The 16,060-nt window shown below is 46.6% G+C and overlaps 1 protein-coding gene across 8 annotated transcripts in view; it reads right to left on the reverse strand.

Annotated features, from left to right (window-relative positions):
- SCN5A (sodium voltage-gated channel alpha subunit 5) overlaps window positions 1-16,060 on the reverse strand; it is an 86,721-nt gene that overhangs the window by 9,539 nt on the left and 61,122 nt on the right. For all 8 annotated transcript variants that reach the window (XM_024768948.1, XM_024768943.1, XM_024768941.1 and 5 more), the window contains 3 exons: window positions 6,768-6,941; window positions 2,913-3,035; window positions 792-1,073 (listed from right to left, as the gene is read on the reverse strand). In XM_024768948.1, the coding sequence (XP_024624716.1) occupies window positions 792-1,073; window positions 2,913-3,035; window positions 6,768-6,941 (579 nt within the window). The remainder of the gene's footprint in view (window positions 1-791; window positions 1,074-2,912; window positions 3,036-6,767; window positions 6,942-16,060) is intronic.

A 16,060-nucleotide genomic window follows, 5' to 3' on the forward strand; every position in this document is an offset into this window, starting at 1 on the left:
GACAGTCACGGGGATGGAAGGCGCTCTGAGTTTGGCTCTAATCATGTTCCCCACGAGGTATTTCAGGGGAGTCGCTGGGGAAAGCTATCCCTGCGATTTAAGAGGTGGGTGGAGGTGTGATGGGATGTGCCAAGCTTCCCTCTGTTCTGGGGACTAGAGACAGGTGTCTGGGCTTTTGGTTGGGACAGCAAGAAGAACAAGCTGCAGCTTCGCATGTTATGGTTCAGACTGATTTCTGTTGTCAAGGTTACGTGTATGCTGTGCATTACAATCACTGAAGCCACTGTCCTCGCAAATCAATGGAAACTTCGGAAAGACTGGGGAAGGCCATGCGTGTTTCAACATCACACACCTTGCACATTAGAGATGAAAGGAAATATATTCTTTTAACAATGCAGGAGGTATCACTACCTTTTATAACAGAGGGGTGGCCAGAGTCACAATTTTGCTAATAGTTCAGTCCCTGGGTGTCTATGGTCATTCACTTGCAATCTGTGCCATCGTACTGCCAAACTGACTGCTGTCTGGGGAGCTGGTTCTGCCGTAGTGCTGGAGCCCCATGCCATACTTGGAGAATGTAGCATCTTCCTTAGAATGGAAAATCTGGGGCCTTCCCAAGCAGCCAAGATTCCCCTGGAGAATCCTAAGCCTCCTTTGGGCAACATGATCCTATCGCGAGGATCCAGAGTGGCCCTGCTCTCCCTCTCCTGCCCACAGCACAGGGGAAGGTGCCTGTTGCTGGTCAGCCGGTAGGAGGAAGGAAGGCCCTTCCCCACCCCCACGGGACTTACCACCTGCAGAAGGGCCAGGTACCCGGCCCCCACGTTGTCAAAGTTGACTTTCACCTTGGTCCAGTACAATTCGCCAGTCACGTTGAAAGACGCACAGTCGCTCTTGTTGTTCACGATGGTGTAGTTCAAGGGCAGGTCTCCCTCAGTCTGGTTGATGCATCTCCCAAACTTCCCCGCGAAGAGGTTCACGCCCATGATACTGAAGATGAGCCAGAAGATGAGGCAGACGAGGAGGACGTTCATGATGGAGGGGATGGCACCCACCAGGGCATTGACCACAACCTCAAGTGGGCAGAGAAGAGGCTCAGTTCCTGGGGGTGCCCAGAACACACATCCTTTTCAAGAGCCCCAACCTACTGAACCTCGTGGGTATAGGTCCCTATGGGGGTGGGGAACAATTCCTGTCCCCAGTGAAGGGGAACCCATGGCTGGAAGCTCTGGTGGGCAGCGAGGGGAGTGAGAGAGAACACACACGCCTTTTGCTTTGCACCCTAAAGTCTGACAGAGCTCAGAACATCTGCCTTTCCCTTCTTGGCTCTGCCCGGAATCCATGACCTTCAAACTTAATTTTCAGCAGGGTCTGTGCTGGATGAGTATGCCACAAGTCTGATGAGAAAGGGCCTCTGGAGATACACTCTCTGAGCTAAGCTTCTGGTTTCCTTTGGGGTTGCTGCTACTGGGATGGATGGGTGTTCTCCTGTAAAGTGTGCCCAGGGGACCTCCGGGTGGTACGTCTGGAGGGTGCTCTGACAGCCCTCCCATGCTGCGGTGGGAGCAGGGCTGGCAGGGTGGGTGGTGTGCGCGCTCCCTGTGCCTCTGCCCTCCCCAGGGAGAGGCTCTCTGACCCCATGGGGCCATGGCCCCATGCTCTTCATTTAAACTCACAGCACCCAGGAGAAGTATCCTTGGCAAAAATAACTGGGGACTCCACTCCAGTGAGGGAGCTAGTTCTCAGCTGTCTGTGAGCCAGGAACATGTTTGCCACACAGACTAGGAGCGGAGCTGGTGTGGGGCTGGGTGGTGGATGTGGTAATGCTGACACACGCAAAGAAGGGGGTCGGTCCGTGGCCCCCCAGCAGGCATGATGAACCTGGGAACAGGGCGGGAAACCAACTCTCCCGTTTGCCCTTCTCTGGCTCTGTGGCCACAGCAGCCACAGCAGAGGCATTCCTGGCAACTAGTGTCTCCCCCATGTCCCCTTGTCCCAGAACAAAATGTCCTTGCTCCCAAAGAGACATTTAACTTAGGTCGGATTATTCACTTGTGAATGGCTTCCCACCAGAAATAAACAGCTTGCTTCTCCATGGATTGGGGGTGTGAGCAAAGTTCAAAACCATCAACCAAACTGGGGCTGTGTAATGGTGCCTGCAGGGTCAGTGAGAGACACACAGATGTGTCTGCTAAAGTCACAACAGAACTGTGAACATTTTGTAAAAACAAGAAACAAAAAAAACCCCACACACAAACACATGGGTTCGTTTTCTTGCTATATAAAATGGATAATGTTTTTTCTTGGTGGGCTTTTCAATTTGCCTTACATGTGCACATTCTTTGGTAAAATTTGGTGACTTGAAACAAACGCAGAGGGCTCTGCACTTAGAAAATAGTGCCAAAGGGTTTACTAAGCAAATACAAGCTGCTCTCTCATGGTGAGAATACAGCTGGCTCCTTCCTTGCTTCCTTCATCCTCCCTAGCACTGCCCTACTGCCTATCACAGACAGAGGGAAGGCAGCCTGTGATGGCCAGGAGGCAGGGGACAGGGATGGACACATGGAGCCGGGGCACACACAGACACGAGGCCCCACTGGAGAGCAGAAGCCGAAGGGGCCCTGGGCCGGTGGGGCTGGCTGCAGCTGAGACGGCTGTGCCCCAGGCCTCACTTCATCTCCATTATCCAGGGCTCTCTGGCCCTCGTGGAGCCCACAGGGCTGGGGGTGGCAGGCCTCGGGGGAGGTTCTCACAGCTCTCCATCTCCGAGTGCCACCAAGCCCAGCCGTGCTTCCTGGAGATCTTGCACATGCTCCCACCGGGTCAGGGCCGCCTGGACAGCAAGTGGGCCTGCGGGTCCCCTCCATGGAGCCACCTCCCACTGCCCCTGTGGGAAGAGCCACCCCTCTTACCCTCATGCCCTCAAATCGTGACAGGGCTCGCAGGGGTCGGAGCGCACGCAAGGTCCGCAGTGACTTGATGGGGCCCATCTCAGCAAAGCCCAGCGCGTTGGCCACCAGGCTGATCAGCGAGACCTGTGGGAGGCAGGGTGGGAGTGGAGCCACGGGGACAGCTCGAGACAGTGGCAGGGCTCCCGGCCCACCGAAAACAGGCTGGGTGTGAGAGAGTCAGCAGGTCTTCCTGTGTCCAGTCTTTCTGATTCCCGGCTGGATCGTCTTCACAGGCTGTCCTGCATTGGGCCAGACTTTCCGCGGCCCAAGAGGCTGGGGGCAAGCCCAAGCATGTCCCAGCTTTCAGACCTCCACCGAGGGCCTGTGTGCACTTCACACACACACATACACACACACTCACATGTCTGTAATAGCCGCAATCACCCCAGGACTTGGAACGCACCTCTCAGTGCTACAGATGAGAAAACTGAGTTCCAAAGCCACCCGCTAGTGTGGAGGAGCAGGGCCACAAAGCCTGCGCTTTAGGTCCCATGTGCTTTCCTTCAAGTCAGATTCTTGGGCCTGCCCGTTCCCTGCCCCACAGTAGACTCTCTGGGGAAGAAGGACGGTCCTGAGTTGAGTATGTGCAGACAAGACAATCCTGGGGCATTTCCCCAAAGCTGGACCTCACAACATTCTGCTGTCTTCAAAGAAGGGAAGCGCAGATGGAGCCCCTGAGGGCTGTTCTCTGCTGTCTGCTTTCTCTGCCCCGCCCTCACCAGGGCATTTCCACCCAGCGGATTTTATCCTTCTAAAGTTCCAGGGGCATCCAAACCCTTCTTATGTCACTGCTGGCCGGTGATCACAGGTTAGAAGTGGCCTCCTGCCTGACCTCGCCGGCAATCACCATTACCACCACCCTAGCTCTGAGGGCAGCCTGACGGTGGCGAGGGGCCGCAGGCGGGGCCCTGACTCCCGGGCCCTCCTCCCAGGCTTGGAAGCAGCAGGTTGGGAGAAGTCTGGGCAGAGGGGCTTGGAAGAGGAAGACTCCCAGGATGGACTTCTGTGCTGCCCCCACCCGGGAGAGGATGAGGGGCATCTCTCAGGGACTTGCTGCTGAGGGCAGCCAGGTCCGGCCAGTCTCCCCGCCTAGCTCCCAGCAGGCCAGCCTTGTCTGTTGCTTCCAAAGCTCGCCCTGCCTGCTCCACCCAATGTCAGTTGATGGCAACTCCATCCTTCCAGCTGCTCAGGCCACAAGCCTTGGCATCATCCCTGCCTTCTCTCTGTCTCTCACATCCTACATCCAACCCATCAGGATTTCCTGTTGGCTCTGCCTTCAAAATATGTCAGAAGTCCAAATATTTCTCACCGCTTCCACTGCCACCATCCTGGCCAGGCCGCCATCATCTCTCCCCTGGATCACTTCCACAATCTCCCAACCTTCTCCCTGCCTCCACTCCCCTCCCCCACCACCCTGACAGGGTGATTCTTTCATAACATGAGTCAGATGATGTCGCTCTTCTGTCCAAAGCCCTTCAACGCCTCCCCATTTCATTCTAAATAAAGGCCCATGGTTTTCAAAGGCTGCATCCGTTCTACCCCATGCAGTCTGGCCTCATCTCCTGCACTTCCCTTCCCCACTCCTCTGCTCCAGCCACTCTGGCCTCCCTGCAGTTCCTCAAGTATCCCAGGCACCCTCCTACCATAGGACCTTTGCACTGCTGTTCCAACCTCTGTTTGGAATGTTCTGCAGACATCTGCCTGGCTAACCCCAACCTCCTTCAAATGTCACCACAGTGAGCCCACTCTGGCCAGCCTGTTTAAAGTTCTAATCTCTGTCTTCCTTTCCCTGAGTCCTGGCCCTCCTAACCCCCTTCCCTCTCTACTTCCTTTTCTCCATGTGTATACATCACCAGCGTAATATAAAGCTGGCTCATGTATTATGTTTCTGGTTCACAGTCACCTTCCTGCGTGCAGGCAGGGGTTTTGTCTGTTTTGTTCCCCAAGATCCTCAGCATCTACAATAGCACCCACATACAGTAGATGCTCAATAGTATCGAAAAAATGCATGAACTGAACACGGAAACATCCTTTTCCAGACCTTGAGGCCTGAAGTCCACCATTCCCATGAAGTGTGGGGATAGGGGGGCATGGCCAGTGTCTGGAAAGCTGGATTCCAGCACCCACTTCCTTCTCCTTGACCTTGGGCCAGGCCCTTCTCTGCTGTGATCCTCAGTTTCCTTCTCCACAGGCTAATTCTCCAATCTTGAGAATTTCAGGCCCTTAGGCCTGGCCTCAGTGGAGTTCCCCAAGGTGTTGGGTGGTGGGAGGTGGGTGGGCTTCCCCAGAAGTCTTTGCAAACTCTATCTGGCCTTCCCTGGGGGAGTCCCAAAAAGCTGCAGGAACAGCTGGGTGAGGGGGCCTCAGGGCAGAGCTGCCAGGATCCCAGGCCTTCCCCCGGCCCTTCGGCAAGGAGGCTTCAGGGGTCCTTTCCCTCATCTCAGGGAGGCTCTGAGGGCTCCAGGCTGTAAGAGCATCTTGAGCTCCCCCCGTCTCTGCCAACCCAGCACCTCTCACCCCAGCATTAGCATCGGCCACTTGGGGTGATGAAAGAGGCCTGGGCTGGAGGCCCAGCAACGTGGATGTCTGTCTCCACATATACTCTAGCCCACGGAGCCATTCAAGTTTGTCCTCCCACCCAGGCCTGGACCCTGGCCAGGCCCACTGGCAGCTGAGCCCCTCCCTTTAGCTTGTGGGCCCAAAGTGGGGACCAAGCACAGGCCTACGCTCATCTATAACTATAGGAAGGACAGCCCCTGCTGGTGGGCAGAGCTACGAGTGTCTTCTGGAAAGCTCTTCCCAGCCTGCAGATCCTGACCCACATCTTGCTGTGCGAGACCCACCACAACCAGATGATGAGTCCTCGCCTGAGCCCTTCGCCATGTTCCCTCCGCCCTTAGGGAGCACAGATCCAAGGCTGCCCCGCATTCTGAGTCTCAATTCTCACCCCGCCATGGCTACCCTCCCACCTGACTGTGCTCAGGAGCCCCTCAAGACCCTGCACTCACCCTGCTTGGTACACAGAAGTGTCCCGCGGCCTGGGGAACTGTGGGGCAGGGGCCTCCCATTCCATCTGCCAACTGGGTGCTCAGGGGATATGCCAACCTCCTGCCCCAGGTCCCCTGGGCACACCGGAGGTCAGGCAAGCCCTGCCAGCTGCCTGATCACCCAGGGCAGCCACCTGGAACCCCTCAGCCAGTATTCATGCTTTCCTCCTTCTCACAGGTGACTCCAACCCCTCTCATCCTCCCCAAGTGGTACCTTCTACCTGAGCCAGGAGGATCTCCTGCCTGCCCAGCACCCTTTTCCCAATCCCGTGCCCTCTGGCCTTTGGCTCATTCCATCTCCTATACAACACCTCCTCTGTGTGTGGACATGTAGGCTCTTAACCGGTCATCTGTGTAGTGGGCCTGACAGACACTTCACAAGGTGCCGTGGTGAGGGCTGCAATACGGGCTCATCGCTCCCCCTTCTGGACGTCCTGAGAGGGTGGGACCCCACTCCTGCCCTGGCTCACACCGCTGCAGGAACTGCACTTCATTATCCCCCGTGGTGAGTATAGTTTCTCCCAGAAGCCTAGGTTTCCCTGTGTCCCCAGTCGGGGGTTTTGATGGCAGAGCCCAGGTATCCACTCTGTGACCCCAGACTCAGGCTTCCTGCCCCTTTGCCCACCCCGTGGCACAGCCAAGATGTTCCACTTCGTCCTGCTGTCTCCTGCTGCCCTGTCCTTCTGCCCTTCTGTCCCTCGGCCTCAGCTCCTTCTCACACTGGCAACGGGCGCTCCCCTCCTCTCTTCCCTTCAGGGTCCTCACTTACATCCACAATGAGGAAATCGAGCCAGCACCAGGCATTGGTGAAGTACTTCTTGAAGCCATAGGCCACCCACTTGAGCAGCATCTCCAGCACGAAGATGTAGGTGAACATCTTGTCGGCATACTCCAGCAGGACCTTGATGGTCTTCCGCTCCTCCAGGTAGATGTCCTCGAAGGCCTCCAGACCAGGGTAGACAAGGTAGACATGATATCCTGACCCAGCCAGTCCCACCCCGCACAAGTCTTCATCTCTGACAGTATCTGCTGCCCAGGAGGGCGGGGTAGAGGGGAGCCATGTCGTGGAGGGGATTCCTGAGTGTGCCCTCTGAGCCGCGTGTGCACCATTGCTGGCTTAGGAAATGATGTTATGTGGTGTGTGGACAACAAGGCAGAATGTGTAGTGAGAATGCTTCTTCCTTCACTTTAAAGAGCAAGTCTCAGTTCAGTGCTAGTGCGTTGTTAAGACCTCTCTGAAACAGCTCAAGGCCTGCTGCTAGAAACAGCATACACTTTCCCCACCCCCTCTACTCCACTGTGTTTTTACTCAATTTACTTTGGCAATTACCTACTTTTCATCGGAAACAATATTTGTTTCCAGTGACAACGATCATTCAAAGTTGCCCTTTAAAATAAACGTATTTAAACAAACAAAAAAACAGTGAATGTTCATCTAAGGCAAAATTTTAAAGAAATGATAATAAAGGCGGTTTGTAGATATGAAGATTAGGAAACACAGGACTAGATGAAGTCAAACCTCCTGCAATTCTCAGCATCTGGGAGTCAACATTCCTAAAATGCTAGAAGTTGTCGGTCTTTCCCCACCTCCTCACTGCTGCCTCAAGCCAAATCCCCGAGCCAATAGAGAGACTCAGATGGCCCCGCTGTCCTCTTCTAACTCCAGGCTTCCGATCTGTACCTGCCCCTCCTGAGTTACCTTCCCCTATCCAGAATGTACTCTGAGGCTCCCAGTCTAGGCAACTGAATGCGTCACTGAGGGCCCCAGGGAGCTGCCTCCACCTGTCGCTCTGGGCCTCCCTGTCTGACTGCAGGGCCCCTGTGAGCTACAGTGATCCAGGGGGCCGGTGCTGTCAGCAGTCAGATTAGCAGACCACATAGCTAATCTGGTCCATGTAGATATGACAACAGGATAATTCAGGCCCCAAAATGGACTTTGGGAGTTGTTCAAGACAGAAAGTAGGCCTGTTTTTTTCTGAGTATAAAAATGTATGCGTCCTATAAAAAATGAAATAATACAGAAATTATAAAAAAAGAGAATAAACGATGACAACAAAAAAACCAAACAACCCAATCAAATGGACAGAAGACCTAAATAGACATTTCTCTAAAGAATACATACAGATGGCCAGTAGGCACATGAAAAGATGCACAGTGCTAATTATTAGAGAAATGCAAATCAAAACTGCAATGAGGTACCACCTCACACTGGTCAGAGTGGCCGTCATTAAAAAGTCCACAAATAACAAATGCTGGAGAGGGTGTGGAGAAAAGGGAACGCTCATACACTGTTGGTGGGAATGTAAGTTGGCGCAGCCACTGTGGAAAATAATACAGAGGTTCCTCAGAAAACTAAAAATGGAATTACCATATGATTCAACAATCCCACTCCTGGGTGTATATCCAGACAAAACTATAATTCAAAAAGACACATGCACCCCCTGTGTTCATAGCAGCACTATTCACAATAGCTAAGACATGGAAACAACCTAAATGTCCATCAACAGATGAATGGATAAAGAAGATGTGGTACATATATACAATGGAATACTACTCAGCCATAAAAAAGAATGAAATCATGCCATTTGCAACAACACAGACGCAGCTAGAGATTATCATACCAAGTGAAGTAAGTCAGAAAGAGAAAGACAAATATATGATATCACTTCTATGTGGAAACTGAAATATGACACAAATGAACCTATCTATGAAACAGAAACAGAATCACAGACATAGAGAACAGACTGGTGGTTGCCAAGGTGGGGGGATGGGTTGGGAGAGGGAGGGAGTAGAAGGTTGGGGTTAGCAGACGTAGGCTTTTATATACAGAATGGATAAACAACAAGGTCCTACTGTACAGCATAGAGAATTATATTCAATATCCTATGATAAACCATGATGGAAAAGAATATAAAAAAGAGAATGTATATATATGTATGACTGAATCACTTTGCTGCACAGCAGAAATTAACAAACATTGTAAATCGCTATACTTCAATTAAAAAAATTGATTAAAAAAAAGAGAATAAAAGTCATCTCCAATTTTATGACACTAAAGTAACCTCTGCTAACATTTAGGTTAACATTCTTTCAGCCTCACTATTTGTGTGTATATATTTGAGTGCACGATTTTATAAATAGGCTAAAATATTTTGCTTTGAAATTTCTTTTTCCATGAAACAATCTTTTGTGAACATTTACCTACTAAGTAATGTGAATACATACAAGATCTATCATTCTTTTTAAAGGCTGTATAATATTTCATTATTTGCATATACTACTGTTCATTTAGCCATTGTTTCCAATTTATCCCTAGTAGAAACAACATTGCAATGAGCACAGTGTCTGATTATCTTGAGGATAAATTTCTAGAATTGAGGTGCCAGGTCAAAGTTATACTTTTGGTACAGATTAGGAAAAGGACCTCCAAAAAGGGACACCAATTTGAGACTCTTTCCACAGTGCATGAATGTGGCTCTTTCCCCACCACCCATACTGGTGCAGTTTCTCCTCTGTCACATTTCCCAGACTAATGAATGAAATTTGTATTTGTTACACTTTAATTTATCTTATTACTAGTGATACTGACATCATTTCCTTGGATATTTGCAGTGTTCTCTTTATAAATTGCCTGTTCATGTCCTTTACCTATTTTTTCACTTGATGGTCTGGTTTATTTGGGGACATTAACTCTTTGTTTTATATACTTTATCCTAGTTCTGTGCCTTTAAATCTTGTTTACTTTTGTTTACCGTACTGAAGTTCTATACTTTACTTTCAATTATATAATTTAATATATTTATATCATTTGTTATGATTTTCATTTAGTAAAACCTTTGGCATCATGTTAAGAGAGTCCTTGCCAGAGACTCCCTGAACAAGATGGCAGAGTAGAAGGACTTGAGCTCATCACCTCTCATGAAAACACCAAAATTACAACTAACTGCTGAACAACCAGCGACAAAAAATGATAGGAAACTACCAAAAAAGATACTCTACATCCAAAGACAAAGAAGAAGCCACAACAAGATGGTAAGAGGGGCACTTTTGCGATACAGTCAAATCCCATGCATGCCAGGTGGATGACATACAAACTGGAAAATAATTATATCGCAGAGGCTCTCCCACAGGAGTAAGAGTTCTGAATCCCACATCAGGTTCCCCCAGCCTGGGGGTCTAGCATTGGGAGGAGGAGCCCCCAGAGCATTTGGCTTTGAAGGCCAGTGGGGCTTGAGTACAGAAGCTCCACGGGACTGGAGGAAACACAGACTCCACTCTTGGAGGGTGCATACAAGGTTTCACGTGCACTGGGACCCAGGGCAAAGCAATGACACCATAGGAGCCTGGGCCAGACCTACCTGTGGGTCTTGGAGGGTATCCTGAGGAGGCAAGTGTTGCCTGTGGTTCACTGTGGGGGCAAGGACACTGGTGGCAGAGGCCCCAGGGAATGTTCATTGGCATGAGCTCTCCCAAAGGTCAACATTTTGGCACTGAGACCTGGCCCAACACAGCATCCTGCAGGCTCCAGTGCTGGGATTCCTCAGGCCAAACAACCAACGGGGTGGGAACAGAGCCCCACCCATCAGCAGACAGGCTGGCTAAAGATGTCCTGAGCTAACAGCTGCTTGACACACCCCTGCTCACCAGAGGGACAAGACTCAGCTCCACCCACCAGTGGGCAGGCACCAATCCCTGTCACCAGGAAGCCTGCACAAGCCCCCGGGCCAACTGCACCCACCAGGGGGCAAACACTGCAAGTGAGAGGAGCTACAATCCTGCAGCCTGAGCAATGGAGACCACAAAAACAGAAAGTCAGACAAAACGAGATGGCAGAGAAATATCTTCCAGATGAAGGAACAAGATAAAATCCCAGAAGAACAAATAAGTGAAGTGGATATAGGAAATATACCTGAAAAAGAACTCAGAGTGATGAAAGTAAAGATGATCCAAGATCTTGGAAAAAGAATGGAGGCACAGACTGAGAAGATACAAGCAATGTTCAACAAGGAGCTAGAAAATTTAAAGAACAAAGAGATGAACAATGCAATAACGGAAATGAAAAATACACAAGAAGGAATCAACTGAAGAATAAATAAGGCAGAAGAACAAATCAGTGAGCTGGAAGACAGAATGGTGGAAATCACTGCTGTGGAACAGAATAAAGAAAAAAGAATGAAAAGAAAGGAAGACAGTCTAAGAGACCTCTGGGACAACATTAAACATACCAACATTACAAGGATCTCAGAAGGAGAAGAGAGAGAGAAAGGGCCTGAGAAAATATTTGGAGTGATAACAGCTGAAAACTTCCCTAACATGGGGAAGGAAACAGCCACCCACGTCCAGGAAGCACAGAGAGTCCCATACAGGATAAACCCAAGGAGGAACACTCCAAGACACATATTAATCAAACAGACAAAAATTAAAGACAAAGAAAAAATATAAGAGCAACAAGGGAAAAGCAACAAATAACATACAAGGGAATCCCCATAAGGTTATCAGCTTATTTTTCAGGAGAAACTATGCAGGCCAGAAGGGAGTGGCATGATATGTTTAAGGTGATGAAAGGGAAAAACCTACAACCAAGAATACTCTACCTAGCAAGGCTCTCATTCAGATTCAATGGAAAAATCAAAAGCTTCACAGACAAGCAAAAGCTAAGAGAATTCAGCACCACCAAATCACCTTTACAACAAATGTTAAAGGAACTTTTCTAGATGGAAAAGAAAAGGCCACAACTAGAAACAAGAAAATTTTAAATGGGAAAGCTCACTGGTAAAAGCAAACATGCAGTAAAGGTAAGAAAATCTACACACAAATATGACATCAAAACAAGCAATTGTGAGAAGAGGAGAGTACAAACGCAGGATATTGGAAATGCATTTGAAATTAAGAGACCAGCAACTTAAAACAACCTTGTATATATACAGACTGATATAGCAAAACCTCACGGTAACGACAAACCAAAAATCTACAATGGATACACACACGAAAAAGAAAAAGGAATCCAAACACAACACTAAAGATAGTCATCAAATCATAAGAGGAGAGAATAAAAGAGGAAGGGAAGAAAAAAGACCTAAAAAAAACAAAACAAAAATAATGAACAAAATGGCAATAAGAACATACATATTAATAATTACCTTAAATGTAAGAAGATTAAACACTCCAACTAAAAGACACAGACTGCCTGAATGGATACAAAAACAAGACCCGTATATATGCTGCCTGCAAGAGACCCATTTCAGATCTAGGGACACATACAGACTGAAAGTGAGGGGATGGAAAAAGGTATTCCATGCAAAGGGAAATCAAAAGAAAGCTGGAGTAGCAATACTCATATCAGACAAAATAGACTTTAAAATAAAGACTGTTAAAAGAGACAAAGAAGGACACACAAAAATGATCAAGGGATCAATCCAAGAAAATGATATAACAATTGTAAGTATATATGCACCCAAAATATATACTTACAAAAAATAGGAGCACCCCGATATATAAGGCAAATACTAACAGTCATAAAAGGAAAAATCAACAGTAACAGAACAATAGTGGGGGACTTTAACACCCTACTTTCATCAATGGACGGATCATCCAGACAGGAGATCAATAAGGAAACACAGGCCTTAAATGACACATTAGACCAGATAGACTTAACTGATATTTATAGAGCATTCCATCCAGAAGCAGCAGAATACACATTCTTCTCAAGTGTACATGGAATATTCTCCGGGATTGACCATATGCTGGGCTACAAAGTGAGCCTCCGTAAATTTAAGAAAATTGGAATCATATCAAGCATCTTTTCCAAACAAAACGCTATGAGATTAGAAATCAATTACAAGAAAAAAACTGTAAAAAACACAAACATGTGGAGGCTAAACAATATGCTATTAAACAAGCAAAGGATCACTGGAGAAATCAAGGAGGACGTCAAAAAATACCTAGAGACAAATGAAAATGAAAGTACAATGCCCAAAACCTATGGAACATGGCAAAATCAGTTCTAAGAGGGAAGTTTATAGCAATACAATCTTACCTCAGGAAACAAGAAAAATCACAAATAAACAACCTAATCTTACACCTAAAGCAACTACAGAAAAACAAACAAAACCCAAAGTTAGTAGAAGGAAAGAAATCATAAAGATCAGAACAGAAATAAAATAGAAACAAAGAAAACAGTAGAAAAGATCAATGAAACTAAAACCTGGTTCTTTGAAAAGATAAACAAAATTGATAAACCTTTAGCCAGGTTTCATCAAGGGAAAAAAAGGGAGAGGACTCAAATCAATAAAATTGGGAATGAAAAAAAGAGAGAAGTTACAGTGGACACCACAGAAATACAAAGGATCATAAGAGACTACTACAAACAACTATATGGCAATAAAATGGACAACCTGGAAAAAGTGGACAAATTCTTGGAAAGGTACAATCTTCCAAGACTGAACCAGGAAGAAACAGAAAATGTGAACAGACCAATCACAAGTAATGAAATTGGGGCTTCCCTGGTGGTGCAGTGGTTGAGAGTCCGCCTGCCGATGCAGGGGACACGGGTTTGTGCCCCAGTCCAGGAGGATCCCACATGCCGCGGAACGGCTGGGCCCGTGAGCCACGGCCGCTGAGCCTGCGTGTCCGGAGCCTGTGCTCTGCAGCGGGAGAGGCCACAGCAGTGAGGGGCCCACGTACTGCAAAAAAAAAAAAAAACTTCCAACAAACAAAAGTTCAGGACCAGATGGCTTCACAGGTGAATTCTATCAAACATCTAGAGAAGAATTAACACCTATCCTGCTGAGACTACTTCAAACAATTGCAGAGGATAAAACACTCCCCAACTCATTCTATGAGACCATTACCCTGATACCAAAAACATATAAAGATACCACAAAAAAAGATTACAGGCCAGTATCACTGATGAACATAGAAACAAAAATCCTCAACAAAATACTAGCAAAGCAAATCCAACAATATATTAAAAGAATCATATCCCATGATCAAGTGGGATTTATCCCAGGGATGCAAGGATTTTTCAATATCCACAAATCAATCAGTGTGATACACCACATCAACAAATTGAAGAATAAAAACCATATGATCATCTCAACAGATGCAGAAAACACTTTTGACAAAATTCAACACCGATTTATGATAAAAACTCTCCAGAACATGGGCACAGAGGGAACCTACTCAACATAATAAAGTACATATATGACAAGCCCACGGCTAACATCATACTCAGTGCTGAAAAGCTGAAACATTCCCTCTAAGATCAGGAACAAGGCAAGGATGTCCACTCTTGCCACTTTTATTCAACATAGTTTTGGAAGTCCTAGATACAGCAATCAGAGAAGAAAAAGAAATAAAAGGAAATCAGAGCGGAAAAGGAGAAGTAAAACTGTTACTGTTTGCAGATGACATGTAACTATACATAGAAAATCCTAAAAATGCTACCAGAAAAGTACTAGAGCTCACCAGTGAATTTGGTAAAGTTGCAGGATATAAAATTAATATGCAGAAATCGGTTGCATTTCTATACACCAACAATGAAAGATCAGAAAGAGAAATTAAGGAAACAATCCCCTTTACTATCGTCTCAAAAAGAATAAAATACCTAAGAATAAACCTACCTAAGGAGGCAAAAGACCTGTACTCCAAAAACTATAAGACACTGATGAAAGAAATCGAAGATGACACAAACAGATGGAAAGATATACCATGTCCTTGGATTGGAAGAAATCAATATTGTCAAAATGACCATACTACCCAAGGTAATCTACAGATTTAATGTAATCCTTATGAAATTACCAATGTTATTTATTGAAGAACTAGAAAATTTAAAAAAAATTTGTATAGACACACAAAAGATGCTGAATAGCCAAAGCAATCTTGAGAAATAAAAACGGAGCTGGAGGAATCAGACCCCCTGACTTCAGACTATACTACAAAGCTACAGTAATCAAAAAAGTATGGTACTGGCACACACAAAAAAACATAGATCAATGGAACAGGATAGAAAGCCCAGAAATAAGCCCACCTGCAGTCAATTAATCTAAGACAAAGGAGGCAATACTATACAATGGAGAAAAGACAGTCTCTTCAATAAGTGGTGATGGGAAAACTGGACAGCTACATGTAAAAGAATGAAATTGTAACATTCTCTAACAAACACCATACACAAAAGTAAACTCAAAGTGGATTAAAGACCTAAATGTTAGACCAGATACTATAAACTCTTAGAAGAAAACATAGGCAGAACACTCTTTGACATAAATTGCAACAATACCTTTCTGGATCCACCTTCTAGAGTAATGAAAATAAAAACAAACAAATGGGACCTAATTATACTCAAAAGCTTTTGCACAGCAAAGGGAACCATAAACAAAACAAAAAAGGTAACCCACAAAATGGGAGAAAATATTTGCAAACAAAGTGACCAATAATGGATTAATCTCTAAAACACACAAACAGCTCATGCAGCTCAGTATCAAAAAACTAAACTCCCCAATCGAAAATGGGCAGAAGATCTAAACAGACACTTTTCCAAAGAAGACATACAGATGGCAAAATGCACATGAAAGGATGCTCAACATTACTAAATATTAGGAAATGCAAATCAAAACTACAATGAGGTATCACCTCACACCAGTCAGAATGGCCATCATCAAAATGTCTACAAACTGTAAGTACTGGACAGGGTGTGGAGAAAAGGGAACCCCCCTACATTGTTGGTGGGAATGTAAATTGGTACAACCACTATGGAGAACAGTATGGAGGTTCCTTAAAAAGTAAAAATAGAACTACCATATGATCCAGCAATCCCACTCCTGGGCATATATCTGGAGAAAACCATAATTCAAAAGGATGCATACACCCCAGTGTTCATTGCAGCACTATTTACAACAGCCAACACATGGAAGCAATCTAAATGTCCATCGACAGAGGAATGAATAAAGAAGATGTGGTACATATATACAATGGAATATTACTCAGCCATAAAAAAGAATGAAATAATGCCATTGCAGCAACATGGATGGACCTGGAGATTATCATAGTGAGTGAAATCAGACA

The sequence above is a fragment of the Neophocaena asiaeorientalis genome, unplaced genomic scaffold, assembly GCF_003031525.2.
Source record: "Neophocaena asiaeorientalis asiaeorientalis breed wild unplaced genomic scaffold, Neophocaena_asiaeorientalis_V1.1 scaffold1058, whole genome shotgun sequence".
Lineage (NCBI taxonomy): Eukaryota > Metazoa > Chordata > Mammalia > Artiodactyla > Phocoenidae > Neophocaena > Neophocaena asiaeorientalis.